Source organism: Epinephelus fuscoguttatus, linkage group LG18 (genome assembly GCF_011397635.1).
Source record: "Epinephelus fuscoguttatus linkage group LG18, E.fuscoguttatus.final_Chr_v1".
Lineage (NCBI taxonomy): Eukaryota > Metazoa > Chordata > Actinopteri > Perciformes > Serranidae > Epinephelus > Epinephelus fuscoguttatus.
In genome coordinates this window covers 21,587,794-21,601,134 of record NC_064769.1, presented here as the reverse complement: position 1 = coordinate 21,601,134, position 13,341 = coordinate 21,587,794, and the positions used below count along the sequence as shown (strand labels likewise).

At 39.1% G+C, this 13,341-nt stretch overlaps 1 protein-coding gene across 1 annotated transcript in view; it reads right to left on the bottom strand.

Annotated features, from left to right (window-relative positions):
* The window catches only part of sh2d3ca (SH2 domain containing 3Ca), a 72,700-nt gene extending 68,494 nt beyond the window's left edge, over positions 1 to 4,206 (bottom strand). Inside the window, exons 1-3 of the mRNA XM_049604565.1 lie at positions 4,029 to 4,206; positions 2,334 to 2,606; positions 1,734 to 2,241 (exon numbers count right to left, since the gene is read on the bottom strand). Coding sequence (XP_049460522.1) covers positions 1,734 to 2,241; positions 2,334 to 2,606; positions 4,029 to 4,047 — 800 coding nt within the window. The 5' untranslated portion in view covers positions 4,048 to 4,206. The remainder of the gene's footprint in view (positions 1 to 1,733; positions 2,242 to 2,333; positions 2,607 to 4,028) is intronic.
* Positions 4,207 to 13,341: the final 9,135 nt, after the last annotated feature.

Here is a 13,341-nt window from a genome sequence, read left to right as displayed (position 1 = left end):
CAGCTCAGAGCAGTCTGTTATACCAGCTCAATGGATGCTTGATCATAAGTCAGTCATGCTGCAACTAATTAGTTTGATATGAAACCTGTCAATGTCACATCAATACGCCCTGCCTAGAGCTACTTTAGTGAACTTTAATGAGGAGCCAGTAGATGTTGTTAACAGTAACTTTTATAAGGTTAATTATACTTTACATTTAAATATAGGCTACAGGATGAAGCACCATGCAGACACCCTGAAGACCAATCTACATGACGTCTGTCTGCTTCTCATTGCGGAGAAACTGTACACACTTTCCTTTTTGTATCTATATTTTTCAGTTTTTGTTTCATGCATTTTCATTTTCTAATGTGCATCTATAAGCAAGCTGTTTATTGTCACTTTACAGGTGAACAACATACGCTCAGCAGTTGCCTGCAAAGCAGTGAACAACTTAGCTGAGCTGTATGTTCATCTCGAGAAGGCCGTGGACCCAGAGGCAAAAACAACAGGTTGAGTCTTGCTGTTGAAATTGGCACAAACAACAGGCTAATCGTGCTCTGGTCGCCCTGGTAGAAAACTGCAGCGATGGTCACACTGTGTGTGTTCTGTTGAACACAGGGCTGAGGTAAGACGAGAGAAGAGGCTGTATTCATTTCATCAGCAAAAGCACTGAAGTTAAATAGAATAATAATAATACACAGTGTCTTATATTCCCCTGTCTTCATCCCTCCTCAGCCACCACTGTATTGCAGTTAAAGGAAGCATGGCTCAACATCTGCACCAGCTGTCTGACAGCCTGGGAGTGGCTCGCATCTTGACAGCAGGAAGGAGCTTCATGGAGTGTTTCCCTCTTGCTGTCTCTAAGATGTGTGTGGATGCTGCACCGCAAGTGAGGTGGGTTATCAAGTTCTATAGATTTATAGTAACATTTTGTGATCATGTGGCTCTTGTGTCTTTGTTGAGTATTTCCACTGTTGTCATTTTATTTCACTCAACACTGAGCTGAATGAGAAATGTATTCCTCCACAGATACTATGGACAAATAGTCCTTTTGGAATTGGCCCACTACAAGGACCTCCTGAAACAATGGATGAAGATCATTCTAGAAAAAGAGAGGTCGCTGGACCTCTAAGGGGCAAAATTAATGTAAATACTACATATGTCATAGAGGCCAGAAACAGTACTTTCAAAAGTACTTAAAATCTTAATTTTAAAATTAATTTGTGCCAACCCCAGTTAAGATTTTAAATAATGTTTATAATAATTTAGGGGTGTGTTTTGTGCTTTGCTTATGGTGCTCTGTTGTTACATGCAATACATGAATGGCTGATATGCAATAGGCCTACTGTTACGTGTAGTATGTGTTTTTATGTTTTTATAGTGTATGCTTCATTTCTTTTGGACTATTATTGTAAGGCTGCAATACTTGTGCAGCTCCTGAGTCCAAGATGAATTTCCGTATCGTATATTTCGTATCGTATCGTATCGTATCGTACTTTTACTGAGCAGATTTTGCTGACAATACTGTACTTATACTTAAAACACAGAGCCTACAATCATGAGTTTACAGATTCAAACAAGTGCAGACATGTTTTGCTTTATGACCTTTGCTTAGTTTGATCAGAGCTTTCATAAGCTAGATAACAGCCTTGTGTGCTCACCAAACAAATCTGGGTCAACAGGGCCGGCACTTAAATTTATGGCACTCTCTATTCTCCCAGTCACTAACCTTTTCTCTTTTAATGACTCACCTGTGAGTGCTGTCAGAGTTTTGGTTTCCACTGTCCACTCCCTCTGTCAGCTCTCTGCTCTCAGCCTCCTCCTTTGGTTCAGACACAGGCCTGGACTCTAACCCATCATCCTCATGAGTCCTGGTCTGATCACTCCCTGGGCTGAGAGGATGTGGGTTTAAGTCTACACCTGTCTGGGTGATGCCCTGCTTGTCACAAGTCTCTGCTTGGAGTGCAGAACTTGAGCCACCAGATGGCGACACATCTTCCCTGACAGCTACAGGTCCAGAGATGGTGTTTTGGGTGTTTGTGGCAGTAGTTTGATCTGTGGGTCCCAGCTGGGTCTTTGGATCAGTGAGACAGTCTTTAGTGAGCCCAGTGTCGGCTTTAGCTCCAGCTTCATCCCTGGCCGCTTTGGATGAGGCAGCTGTGAGCCTCAGGGGTGAACGGTCTTGGTCCCCTGCAGGTCGCTGGCTTTGACTCCTGCTGATGCTCTTGTCTTTAGTTTTCTTATTGCTACTGGAGCCTCCTAAAGAAGAAATGACATCATAGATAAACACCAGAGGTTTGTCATGGTGCAAAGTGTTGTCTGTGGTGCTGTTATATCGTCTGCTTCTTTACCTTTATTGCTTTTGTCTCTCTTCTTCATCAGTAGCCGAGGCAGTGTGCCCATGTGTGTGTAGCTCTCACTGGAGCGGACATAGCTGGCAGTGCGAGGTCGCATGGCATCCATGTCGTCCATTGTTGCCTCAACAACTGGAGCCAGGACTGCTGCACCACAGACATCTCCAGGTACATATCCAGCTCCAGACTTGGACGGAGAGGACTTGGAGTCTGATTTCTCAGTGGAGCGGCGAAAGGAGAGGTTGCTGAGGCTACCAAACCACTTGAAACCTTGAGGCAGGAGCAAGCAGGGAAAAAAAAGCTCATTATGTGATGACAGGTCCATGACATTGGTTCATGTGTTTGCCCACCTGCCAACTCAACATCCTCATTTTTTTTTTTTAAAAAGTTGGAGCAAAAAGAAGTTAAAGAAGATGAACTGATTAAAGCTGCACAATATATATATACATGTATATATTTCTATAATGGATCAAATAACTACGTGTAATGTGAAAGGTGTCGTTTGGAGTGCTGAATCAACATCTCTGCAGATATTTCTCTACTCTGCAGTATTTTTCTCAGCAGTTGGCAAACACTAACACAAAGCCAAAAGGAGAGTGATTATTGGAGAAATACAACTCAGTGGTGATCCTAGACTTGGGGGGACCCAAAGCAAAGAAGCCCATTAAGGCCCAGTTTCATTGCTTTGATGGATACACCTAGTGTATATATGATAGTTACAGCTGAGTTACATGCCTTACTGTGAGCTATCATGTTGTGTGTGTCCATTATAATGATGTACAACATTTCCCATAACTTACTTACTTATGTTCAAATGAAGGTAACTAGAAATATGTGATTTATTACATTTTGAGGATAACTTGACCAACACTGGTCCTGACTAATGGTATTCAGATGACAGGCAATAGCTAGAAGGGGCTTAGGGGCTTTTAGGGCAGCAGCAGTGCATTGTATAGTGTCTTTATGGTAGTTTTAAGGGGATTAATAGCTGTCAGTTTGCTAATTTTGGCCTTGGACTCAAATGTTTTGGACTCAAAACATTTGCCTAGTTTGCCTCTCCTGATGGTGCACCCCTACAAATGAATTCTAATGTTGCTCCGTGCCTGCTAGATGTGTTAACAGGTCATTTTGCTTACTTTATAAGCTGATATGCCAAATGTTGCTTGTTCTGCTGCCCCCAAGTGGCGAAAATATGTGAATGCAGCTTTAATAAACAAGTGCCTCTCTTCTCCACAGCTGTTACACAAAAATTCCCTCTTGCAAAGCTAGTGTTTTGATCACTCTACAGATGAGAGATGTAGGAGCAGTCAACCATGTGCAGCTATGCAGCTCAGTAAAACATGTATGTGCATCCATGTGTGTGCATGTGAGTGTAGGGGTGCATTTGGTCCTGCTTTTTTGTCCCTGTGTGTCATTATCAGTAAGCATACAAGTTTTTTTGCTATTTATATAAAGACCTGCTTTTACAAAACATATGTTGTCTATTATTAAAATCGTATACTGTATATAAATTAAATATATAAAATACTATTGTTGTGCAGGTCTGCTTTTCTCAATAAAAATCAAGTTGGTCCTTGCACATTGTGCGTAAGACAGACAGGTAACCCAGCTAACACCCAGGCTGACTATACGTGTAAACACATGAACAAAGTGCAGCTGCTCCACACACAGACACATACAAACAATACTCACTGAGTTTCCGTAGGCTCATGTTGTGGCTGCAGGGTGGGTACAAGATCAGCTGCAGGTGGGTGACAGATGGATCATCTGAGAGGAGCTGCAGTAAAACAGAAAAGGAGAGCCAGAGAGGGGAAGACAACTTCTTCTCAAGGTGGAGAAGCCTCGGTATGAACCACAGTTCCTCTCTGTGGGTGAGATACTGCACGCAAAGTGTGACAGAAACAAAACTGAGAGATGAGAGGCAGCGACAGGGGAAGGGCAGAGCGTGGCACTTCCTGTGTAGAGCTGAGGGGACGAATGGTAAGAGGAAATGAAGAGATGAGATGACAAGGCTTGAAAGGGTAAGATGAGGATATAAATATAAGACACGTGAGCGTGCCGTCTGGCCGAATGAAAGAGTGTTGATGGGACAGATAGAGTGGTGATGGAAACTATAGCAGGGGTGTAAAATGTTTCAAACTAAAGTGCTGATTGGTTGTTTTGGTCCCACTGAAATAAAAAGCTGGTTATAAAGTCATTCAAAGGTAATAATGACAATCACCTTTGATATCACTGATTATCTACCTCAGGCTGGTCCTTTAATCTTCCCGATGGAGTTTATAGACAAAGTTAATGATTGATTACCTTGATGCTGCTGTGCATGCACGATTAAGACACCTGATTTTTAAAGGGACAGTTCTCCCCAGAATCAAAAAAACATATTTTTCCTCTTACCTCTAGTGTTGTTTATCAGTCTAGATTGTTTTGGTGTGAGTTGTCAAGTGTTGGAGATATCGGCTGTTGAGATGTCTGCCTTCTCTAGAATATAATGAAACTAGATGGCCTAAAAAATACATTTGAAAAACTCAACAGCAATGTCTCTTTCCAGAAATCATGACCTGATTACTTATGATAATCCACAGACCTTGTTGTGAGCAGTCTCATATAGGAGCTATTTTCTTTGTACCGAACTACACCCACCAATTGTATCATAGTACAGAAGGAAGCACGCATCTACTCATGGAAAAGAGGCTCGTGCTCGTAACAGTGCCAGATGTAAACATTAGTGCGTCTTCCTCGACTAAGTTGGTTCAGTGGTGCTAGGTGAGCTAACAGTAAGGCAAGGCAAGGCAAGTTTATTTGTAGAGCACAATTCGTACACAAAGTAATTCAAAGTGCTTTACAGAACAAGAAAATGCATTAAAATCACAATACAAAATAAAAACATAAATAATCATTATAAAATGAACTTTAAAAGAGAAGAGTGCAGATAAGATCCTTTCAGTCATATGCACAGTGAAATAGAGCTGTTTTGAGCCTAGATTTGAACATTGTCAGAGTAGAGGCCTGTCTCACATCTTCAGAAAGACTGTTCCAGATTTTAGCTGCATAAAACTGGAATCCTGATTCCCCATGTTTAGTCCTGACTCTGGGCACCAGCAGGAGGCTGGTCCCTGAGGTCCTCAGAGTCCGAGATGGTTCATATGGCACTAACATGTCAGAGATGTACTTTGGTGCTAGGCCGTGGAGAGACTTGTACACAAGCAGAGCTGCTTTAAAGTCTATTCTCTGAGCCACAGGAAGCCAGTGTAGAGACCTGAGCACAGGACTAATGTGCTCGTACTTCCTGGTTCTGGTCAGGACCCGAGCAGCAGCATTCTGGATGTACTGCAGCTGTCTTACAGCCCGTTTGGAGAGGCCAGTGAGCAGGCTGTTACAGTAGTCTAACCTACTAGAGACAAATGCATGGATAAGTCTCTCCAAGTCAGGTTTAGACACTATACCTTTGATATTGGCAATGTTTTTTAGATGGTAAAAAGCTGCTGATGTTATTGATTTGATGTGGCTGTTAAAGTTCAAGTCTGAGTCCATTATTACCCCGAGATTTCTAGCCTGATTTGTAGGTTTTAGAGAGAGAGACTGGAGGTGACTGCTGACACTTTCTCTTTGTTTCTGTGGACCAAATACGATGACTTCAGTCTTGTCTGAATTTAGCTGGAGAAAGTTGTTTTGCATCCACACACTGACCGGTTGGATGCAGTGACAGAGTGAATCCACTGGTCCATATTCACCTGCTGTCAGTGAGACATAGATCTGAGTGTCGTCTGCATAATTGTGGTAGGACACATTATTACTTTGTATTAACTGTAGATACACGTTTTTCAAATGTTTTTTTTTCTTTTGGGCTGTTTAGCAACATAAGCCAAGTGCCAATTAATTTTATCTATGTATTCTATTTATTATATGCATGAGAGGGCAGACATCTCTACAGCCGATATCTCCAACACTCTGCAACTCACACCAAAACTACCTGGATTGTGCCTTACAGCAAGAGTGTTCCCGGTTCAAATCCAGGGTGACGGGCTTGAACCCTGGGGTGGGAGAGCCCCCCCGTACAGAGTCTGTGTGCTTTCCCTGTGTCAGCGTGGGTTTTCTCCAGATTCCCCATCTTACTTCCAGAGTCTAAAGCAAGCTGGGTAAATTGGTGACTTTACAATTGCCCATAGGTGTGAATGTGAGCGTGAACGGTTGTCTGGCGACACATTTAAATTATTTATGTTGATTTTGGGGTTAACTGTCTCCTTAAAGGCGCTGTATGTAAGAATGTGGCCAAAACAGTTACTGCACTCAAATTCAAAATACTGCCGCAAGTCGTGTCCGCCCCCCCTCCCCTACAGTTTCGAGGTTGATGGACAGCGGCATGCTGGAGACTGATTTGTTTGCCCACAGGCGGCTGCCGTGGCAGGGCCACGTTGCCGCGTCCTTGATCTTCTTTCCAGTGGACCGTTCGAGCAAGTCCGGCTTCTCTGCTGCTAACGCTGCTGCCGGGATACAGCTGAGGAGAAGCTGGCTGCTAATGCTATGTAACCGGACACTGCTAACGCCGCTGCCGGGATACAGCTGAGGAGAAGCCGGCTGCTAATGCTATGTAACCGGACACTGCTAATGCCACTGCCGGGATACAGCTGAGGAGGAGCCGGCTGCTAATGCTATGTACTGGGACACTGCTAATGCTGCTTGCCGTGCTGCTGTAGCTCAGTCGTAACTGTAACTGATGCTGAGACTCTAAAAAACTCCAAAAAATTTTTTAGATGCAAATATTCTGGCTGTACTATTGTTGTCGGTGAGATCAGTATGTTATATGAACATTATTCCTTAGTCTCTGTGACATATTAGGATGACTTTACGACTATTTGCTTTAGATTTCTTACATATAGCTCCTTTAAGAAGAAATTAATAATTCAATTAAATGTGACAGCATATTTATACAGTAATCAGGTCAGCATATATCAGATCAATGCAGGACGTTCTGCAGTACACAGTAAGTGTGGGTGAAAGTCACACCAGATGCTATTGCATTAGGGTTATGATCATTTCACTTGTTCTCTCACTACAGGTAGCACAGATGTGTGTGTCACTGTTTGTGTCACAGGATGTAGTGATTGCAGATACAGCTAATTGTGTGATCAGCTTGGACTCCCAGTGTAAGTGCTGTGAGAGAGCTGGTGCGTCATTCGGCATTATCACACTGAAATTTTAATTATGCCTCAACATAAAAGTGAGGCATCACAGAATTATAATTAAAAAATGTTTAATTAAAAAAGCCCACCAGTGGATCAGTCATTAAAACCCCATGCTGTGCAGCCAAACAAAGCCACTGAACTTTATTTTTAATATTGGTACAGATCCCAAAGTTCCCAAACAAATAAATTCATCAGGCTGAAATTTGTTTGTGTGTATACACTGATGCAAAGGACATCCAAGAATAATCCAATCTGAGGAAAAAGTGCAGTCTTGGGTATACGTCATATGAGCAATTGGGACAAACAGAATATGTGATACTGTGTGGAATAAGGTGATGTTTCCAAACTTAAAGCTCCTTAAGAGGACACAAAAGGAAAAAACTGAATGTTATGGGCTGAAACATTTGACAAGAGAGATCTTCACAAGGCTGTTTTTTGGAAACTGTCCTCAGCAGTAGAAAGACAACATGTGCAGTTTGTCCCAACAGGTAACCTTGTTGTGTGAAGAATGGTCGGTAAGGCAGAACATTATGACTTTCAAACCAGAAACCAGAAACCAGAGGAAGCATCCCCTCCCCTACCAGCAGTCAATGATGTTTTTTTTTAACCGTGGCCAAAATAGGTCCATATCTCATTTGTGTTTTGGTCACTGCACTTACTTTGCATAGATAACATCACATTTGCACAAGATTGAATGCTGTTACGTTAAGTTATTTAGACATTGGTTTGTTTATCATTCTTTCCCTTTCTTCAGAGATGAAAGATCAAATCTATCATTTATTTTGAAACAAAAAAAATCTTTAAAAAGGAAAGTAGGTTGTTCGTTTCTGTCTTTCTCCTATTTATTTATCATTTGCCATCATTTAAGCATAATGAAGGAACAAACTCCCCAAACACAAAATCCAGCATATCATTTTTCCATTTTAGTTTGACATTTTATATATATGCACATTTATTTTTTTATGTTCTTGGCTGTGGTTTGCTAGATCAGCTAAGATGCTGAGTAACACCCATTGTATTATACTGTATACTAGTCTGTGTAGTGTTTAGTATGAGCGATGTACTTTCATGGGCTTTCACTTCCTGTTGGGTTTTGGGTGTGTGGCTTCTGCAAATATGCCTTTTGTCTTCCTGTTAACACCGAACCACACCAGTATATGTAGCTATGAAACTGTGAGGTGTGAAGGCATGAAATAGAGTCAATACATTCTAAAGCTAAGTGAAATTCCAGTTTGTCTGAAACATTCGAACAGTCCTTTTACTAAAGGCAGCTGTTGAAACTGAAAGTAATTATCATTTTAACATCATCCTGCAGCCTCAAATAGCAACAAGGGCTTCTTCTACTTTGCATCCAAAGATGACCTGAAGATAGTGATTCAGACTTAAACTCTTGTATCATCATCATATTGTCTGGTTTTATTATGTCAACTAAATTTTAAACTCCTTAATCTTGGAACAAAAGGCTCTTTGAATGCACACACACATCCTCAGCCCTGCAGACTCAATGTAAACTGGCTCAGCATCCCAGAAAGACTCAGTGTGATCAGTTACTGTAATACAGAAACAGTTAGACGGAGATCCTTCCTTATCATATGTTTATCATCCTCTGGGTGGCACCAAAGGTCCTTGAAAAAAACAGAGCTATAGCCACTCTCACTTCCCTCTAACACATATATACATCATGACAGATTACTGTAGATACATGCATGATTGATGTAGGAAATCGCTGATAAATTATTCTTGCAAATTTCTGATTAGGAGTTATTAAGAATCATAATGACTCATGAAGAAGACTCTGAATTGTTGCCTAATTACTGACCCAATGGTTTGTTGCATCCCATCATACATACATATCACATGTAATCATTTTTGTCTCTTAAAACATGTGATTTTGTGATGCCATTTTGTTCGGTCCATTTGTTCATCTGGACAATGTCCTCTTAGGGAATAAGGTCCCAACAGTACACCTTGACCTCTCAGTGCAGCCTATAGACTCAACTGAATCACGTCACTGTTGTCCACCACTATGGAGGTAGATGGAGTGAAGTGAGAAATATGAGACAATGTAGTAAACATGTACATGCACACACACACACACACACACACACACACACACACGCACGCACGCACACGCACACACACACACACACACACACACACACCCTGACATAATGGGTTGGACTTTCATTTTGGACTTTGTGTCCCAAGCAGGCTTTTCAAAGAAGTAATTTGCTGGAGTGAATGACAGTGTGTGTGTGTGTGTGTGTGTGTGTGTGTGTGTGTGTGTGTGTGTGTGTGTTGTGCTCATGTGTGCTGCTTTAATTTCACCTTGATGAAAAACAAGCCTTCAATAATTCAGCTCTCTGCCTCCTCATACGATGACAAATATCAGTCACGTTGACCTGAGGCCACGCTGATACACACCGCCCTGTGAGAGAGACACACAAAACTGAAGCCTTGTTTAGATTAAAAATAGAAATGCTGACGGGCTGACTGAGGTCCCTCCCATCTTTGCTTGAAGTCACTTTATTTTATTTTTAAACATTATATACCACAAGTACACATCTCTGATCTTTCATCATTTAACTTCACATCATAATAACTGTAATTATAGCACCAAATATTTTGTTTCTCTGCAAGCTTAAGGCAATGTTTGTACTGTTGTGTTCATCAGAAGCACAGTATAAAAGCTTACTGGACAATGTCAGTGTACTAACAGAGATTATAATCAAAGTACAAATAAATAGAGGAATAAATAGATACAGAAATAATTAAATAAAGGTATAAATAAATAAATAAATAAATAAATAAATAGATAAATAAATACATTAAGATAATAAAAGCATAAATTAATATTGAAATAAATATGGAAGAAAATGCATAAACAAATAAAAAATGATAATTAAACAGGACATAAATACATATCTTAAATTTAATGTACAACTACATATATGTATTTATGTATTTTTGCATTTGTATTTTAATAAGGCAAGATGTCGTAACCTCTGCATTTATTTATTTATTTATTTTATTTAATATTCATTTTAATATTAATGCATTCATATATTTATTTAGTTGTTTCCATATTAATTTATTGCTGTATGTCTGTATTTATTTATTTACACTGCTTCCAAGAATAAAGGAAGTGACAGGTATTTACCATTTATTATTATTTTAAATTATGTCAGAAATAGAACGGTCAAATGCTTTTGACCGTTCTATTTGAACACCTTTTGAAAGCCCTATAATGGAGCTTAGAAACATAATAACATATGGATTTATGACTTTTCTTTCTTGCTTCCATTTTATGTCCAAAAATGACAGCATCAACTTTTGCTGAAGCAATGCTCATATTGTATTTACTGGGATAATTGGGTTTATATTGGAATGTTTTGCCATTATCTTTTGTATTATTTTCTCTGGTCAAATCTGCTGTTACTCAAAACAAATTTGCAAAAAGAAATCTACTCCAGTGTAGGACCTAAATAGCACTTAAATGAATTACTCTGAGACTTCAGCAATATATGGTGTATCTGCTGTACCTCACTGTGTGACACAGGGCGTGAGTCATGCTGCAATGAATCTAAAAAATCATCTATTTGGACATCACTACAAGAACTGAATTAGTGTCTACTGTCTTTATTAGAATGTGATTGTGAACTTTAGTACGATTCTGTTGTCAGCTGTTGTCAGATAAAGTGGTGGAATACAACAATGTAAAAATACAGTAAAAGTTGTGCAGTCAAAATCTTACTTTTAAGCTCAGAGCATTGTCTGTAAAATTGTTATCCATAAATATCTAAGAAGAATTTTAATGCTGTAGTTATCTTTAATTACTTTAAATGCTGTTTAATCTACAAAAATGGATTATATTAGATAGACTACAGTAATCATATAATGTGTAGCTGATGAATATGGAACTGCAACAAAAAGTTTTGAAAGTCAATGTATGTAAGTCACAGCTGCTACATAACTGAACACCATATATTTCATGTCCTTGTGTTGTCCCCAGAGATTGAGGGGTCATGGATAGGATGCAGCAAGAGGTGACTTTCAGGCTGTGGAAATAAATTTCTAAAATGGATTCGGATAATGTACAAAAATTCCACAGCAGAAATATTAACAAACAGAAACATTTCAAAACCAATAAAGGTTGCAGACAAGGGTGCCCTCTTTCACCCCTTTTGTTTAGAATAGCAATGGAGCCTCTTGCAATAGCAGTGCATTCACACCCACAATTCTATGGAATAACAGTAGGTCCAACAGAACATAGGATATGTTTATATGCTGATGATGTAATTCTACTCATGACAAAATTAAATAAAACTATTCCGGCTTTGCTACAACTTTTTAAAACATTTGGCGACATTTCAGGATATAGAGTGAATAAAGCTAAATCTTCTATATTATTATTAAACACAATTGAAAGAAGGAATCGAATCCCTGAGGTAATTCAATTTAATGTTGTAGATCAGTTTAAATATTTGGGGGTACAGATTACGCCAAGCCTAGAACTTGTGGTTAATGCTAATTATGAACCTTTAATGTCAGAAATTAATGAGTCAATTGAGAGGTGGATGCCATTACCAGTATCTATAATTGGGAGAATTAATATTTTAAAAATGAATATACTGCCAAAATTACTCTATTTATTCCAGAATATTCCTCTACCACCACCTTCAGATTTCTTTTCAAGAATTAAGAAAACATTCGCAGGATTCATATGGAACAACAGGAGGGCAAGACTCTGAGTCTGTCTTTATTATATTTACCATTTGATCGAGGAGGTTTGAAATGTCCTAATATGTTGTGGTATTATTGGGCTGCACAGCTGAGATCTATAATGTTTTATTTTTCAACAAACAATTCTCCTCACTGGACTGAAATGGAGGTTCATGGTTTGAAACTACCTCTTCCCTCTTACATGTATTCAGACACGGTAAAGAAACTACATAAACAAACTAAAAATCCAATTGTAAGACACATGATCAAGATATGGTACGAGGTTAAAAAATATTCTCAAGAAATGGGAACATTATCACAGTTTAGTCCAATAATGGGCAATCAGTTTTTTGTACCAGGGAGAGCAGATGCACCATTTAAAGTATGGGAATCTAGGGGACTTAAAATGATTCAAGATCTTTATATACAGGACTCAGACACTATGATGTCTTTTGAAGAGCTGAGATCTAATTTTAACATTAAGCATTAAGCATTTCTTTAAGTATCTTCAGCTTAGAAATTTTGTAAAAGTAAATCAAAATAATCTGCTTACAAGGCCTTTATATTCACTTCTGGAAAAAAGCATGATAAAGGACAAGTTGAGAAAAGGTATCATATCAGAACTTTACAATCTGTTGTCATCTTACTCACCTGAAAACACAGTCTAAATTAAAAGCCTGGAAGGAAAACTTACAGCTTGAAATTTCAGAGGAAGATTGGGAAGCAGCTTGCTCTGGCACTCATATCAAATCTGTAAATACACGTCTGAAATTAATACAATATTATATTATTATTATAAATATCGGACTTATTTGGCACCAGTGGACTTAAACCGGTTTGACCCAAATATACTTGATATATGTACAAAATGTACAGAAAACAGACTTACTTTGTTCCATCGTATTTGGCAATGTACAAAGGTTAACATGTTCTGGGAAGAGGTAAGAGTTGTGAGATAGTGAGTTGCAGAGAAGGTAATTTCAAAACAGATTTTACTGGATCCTAAACTTTTTCTCATGGGCTTATATCCAAAGAAACATAATTACAATAAATATGAACGAGCATTTAGATCTCAGCTTGCTCAATGCAAAAAAATGTAT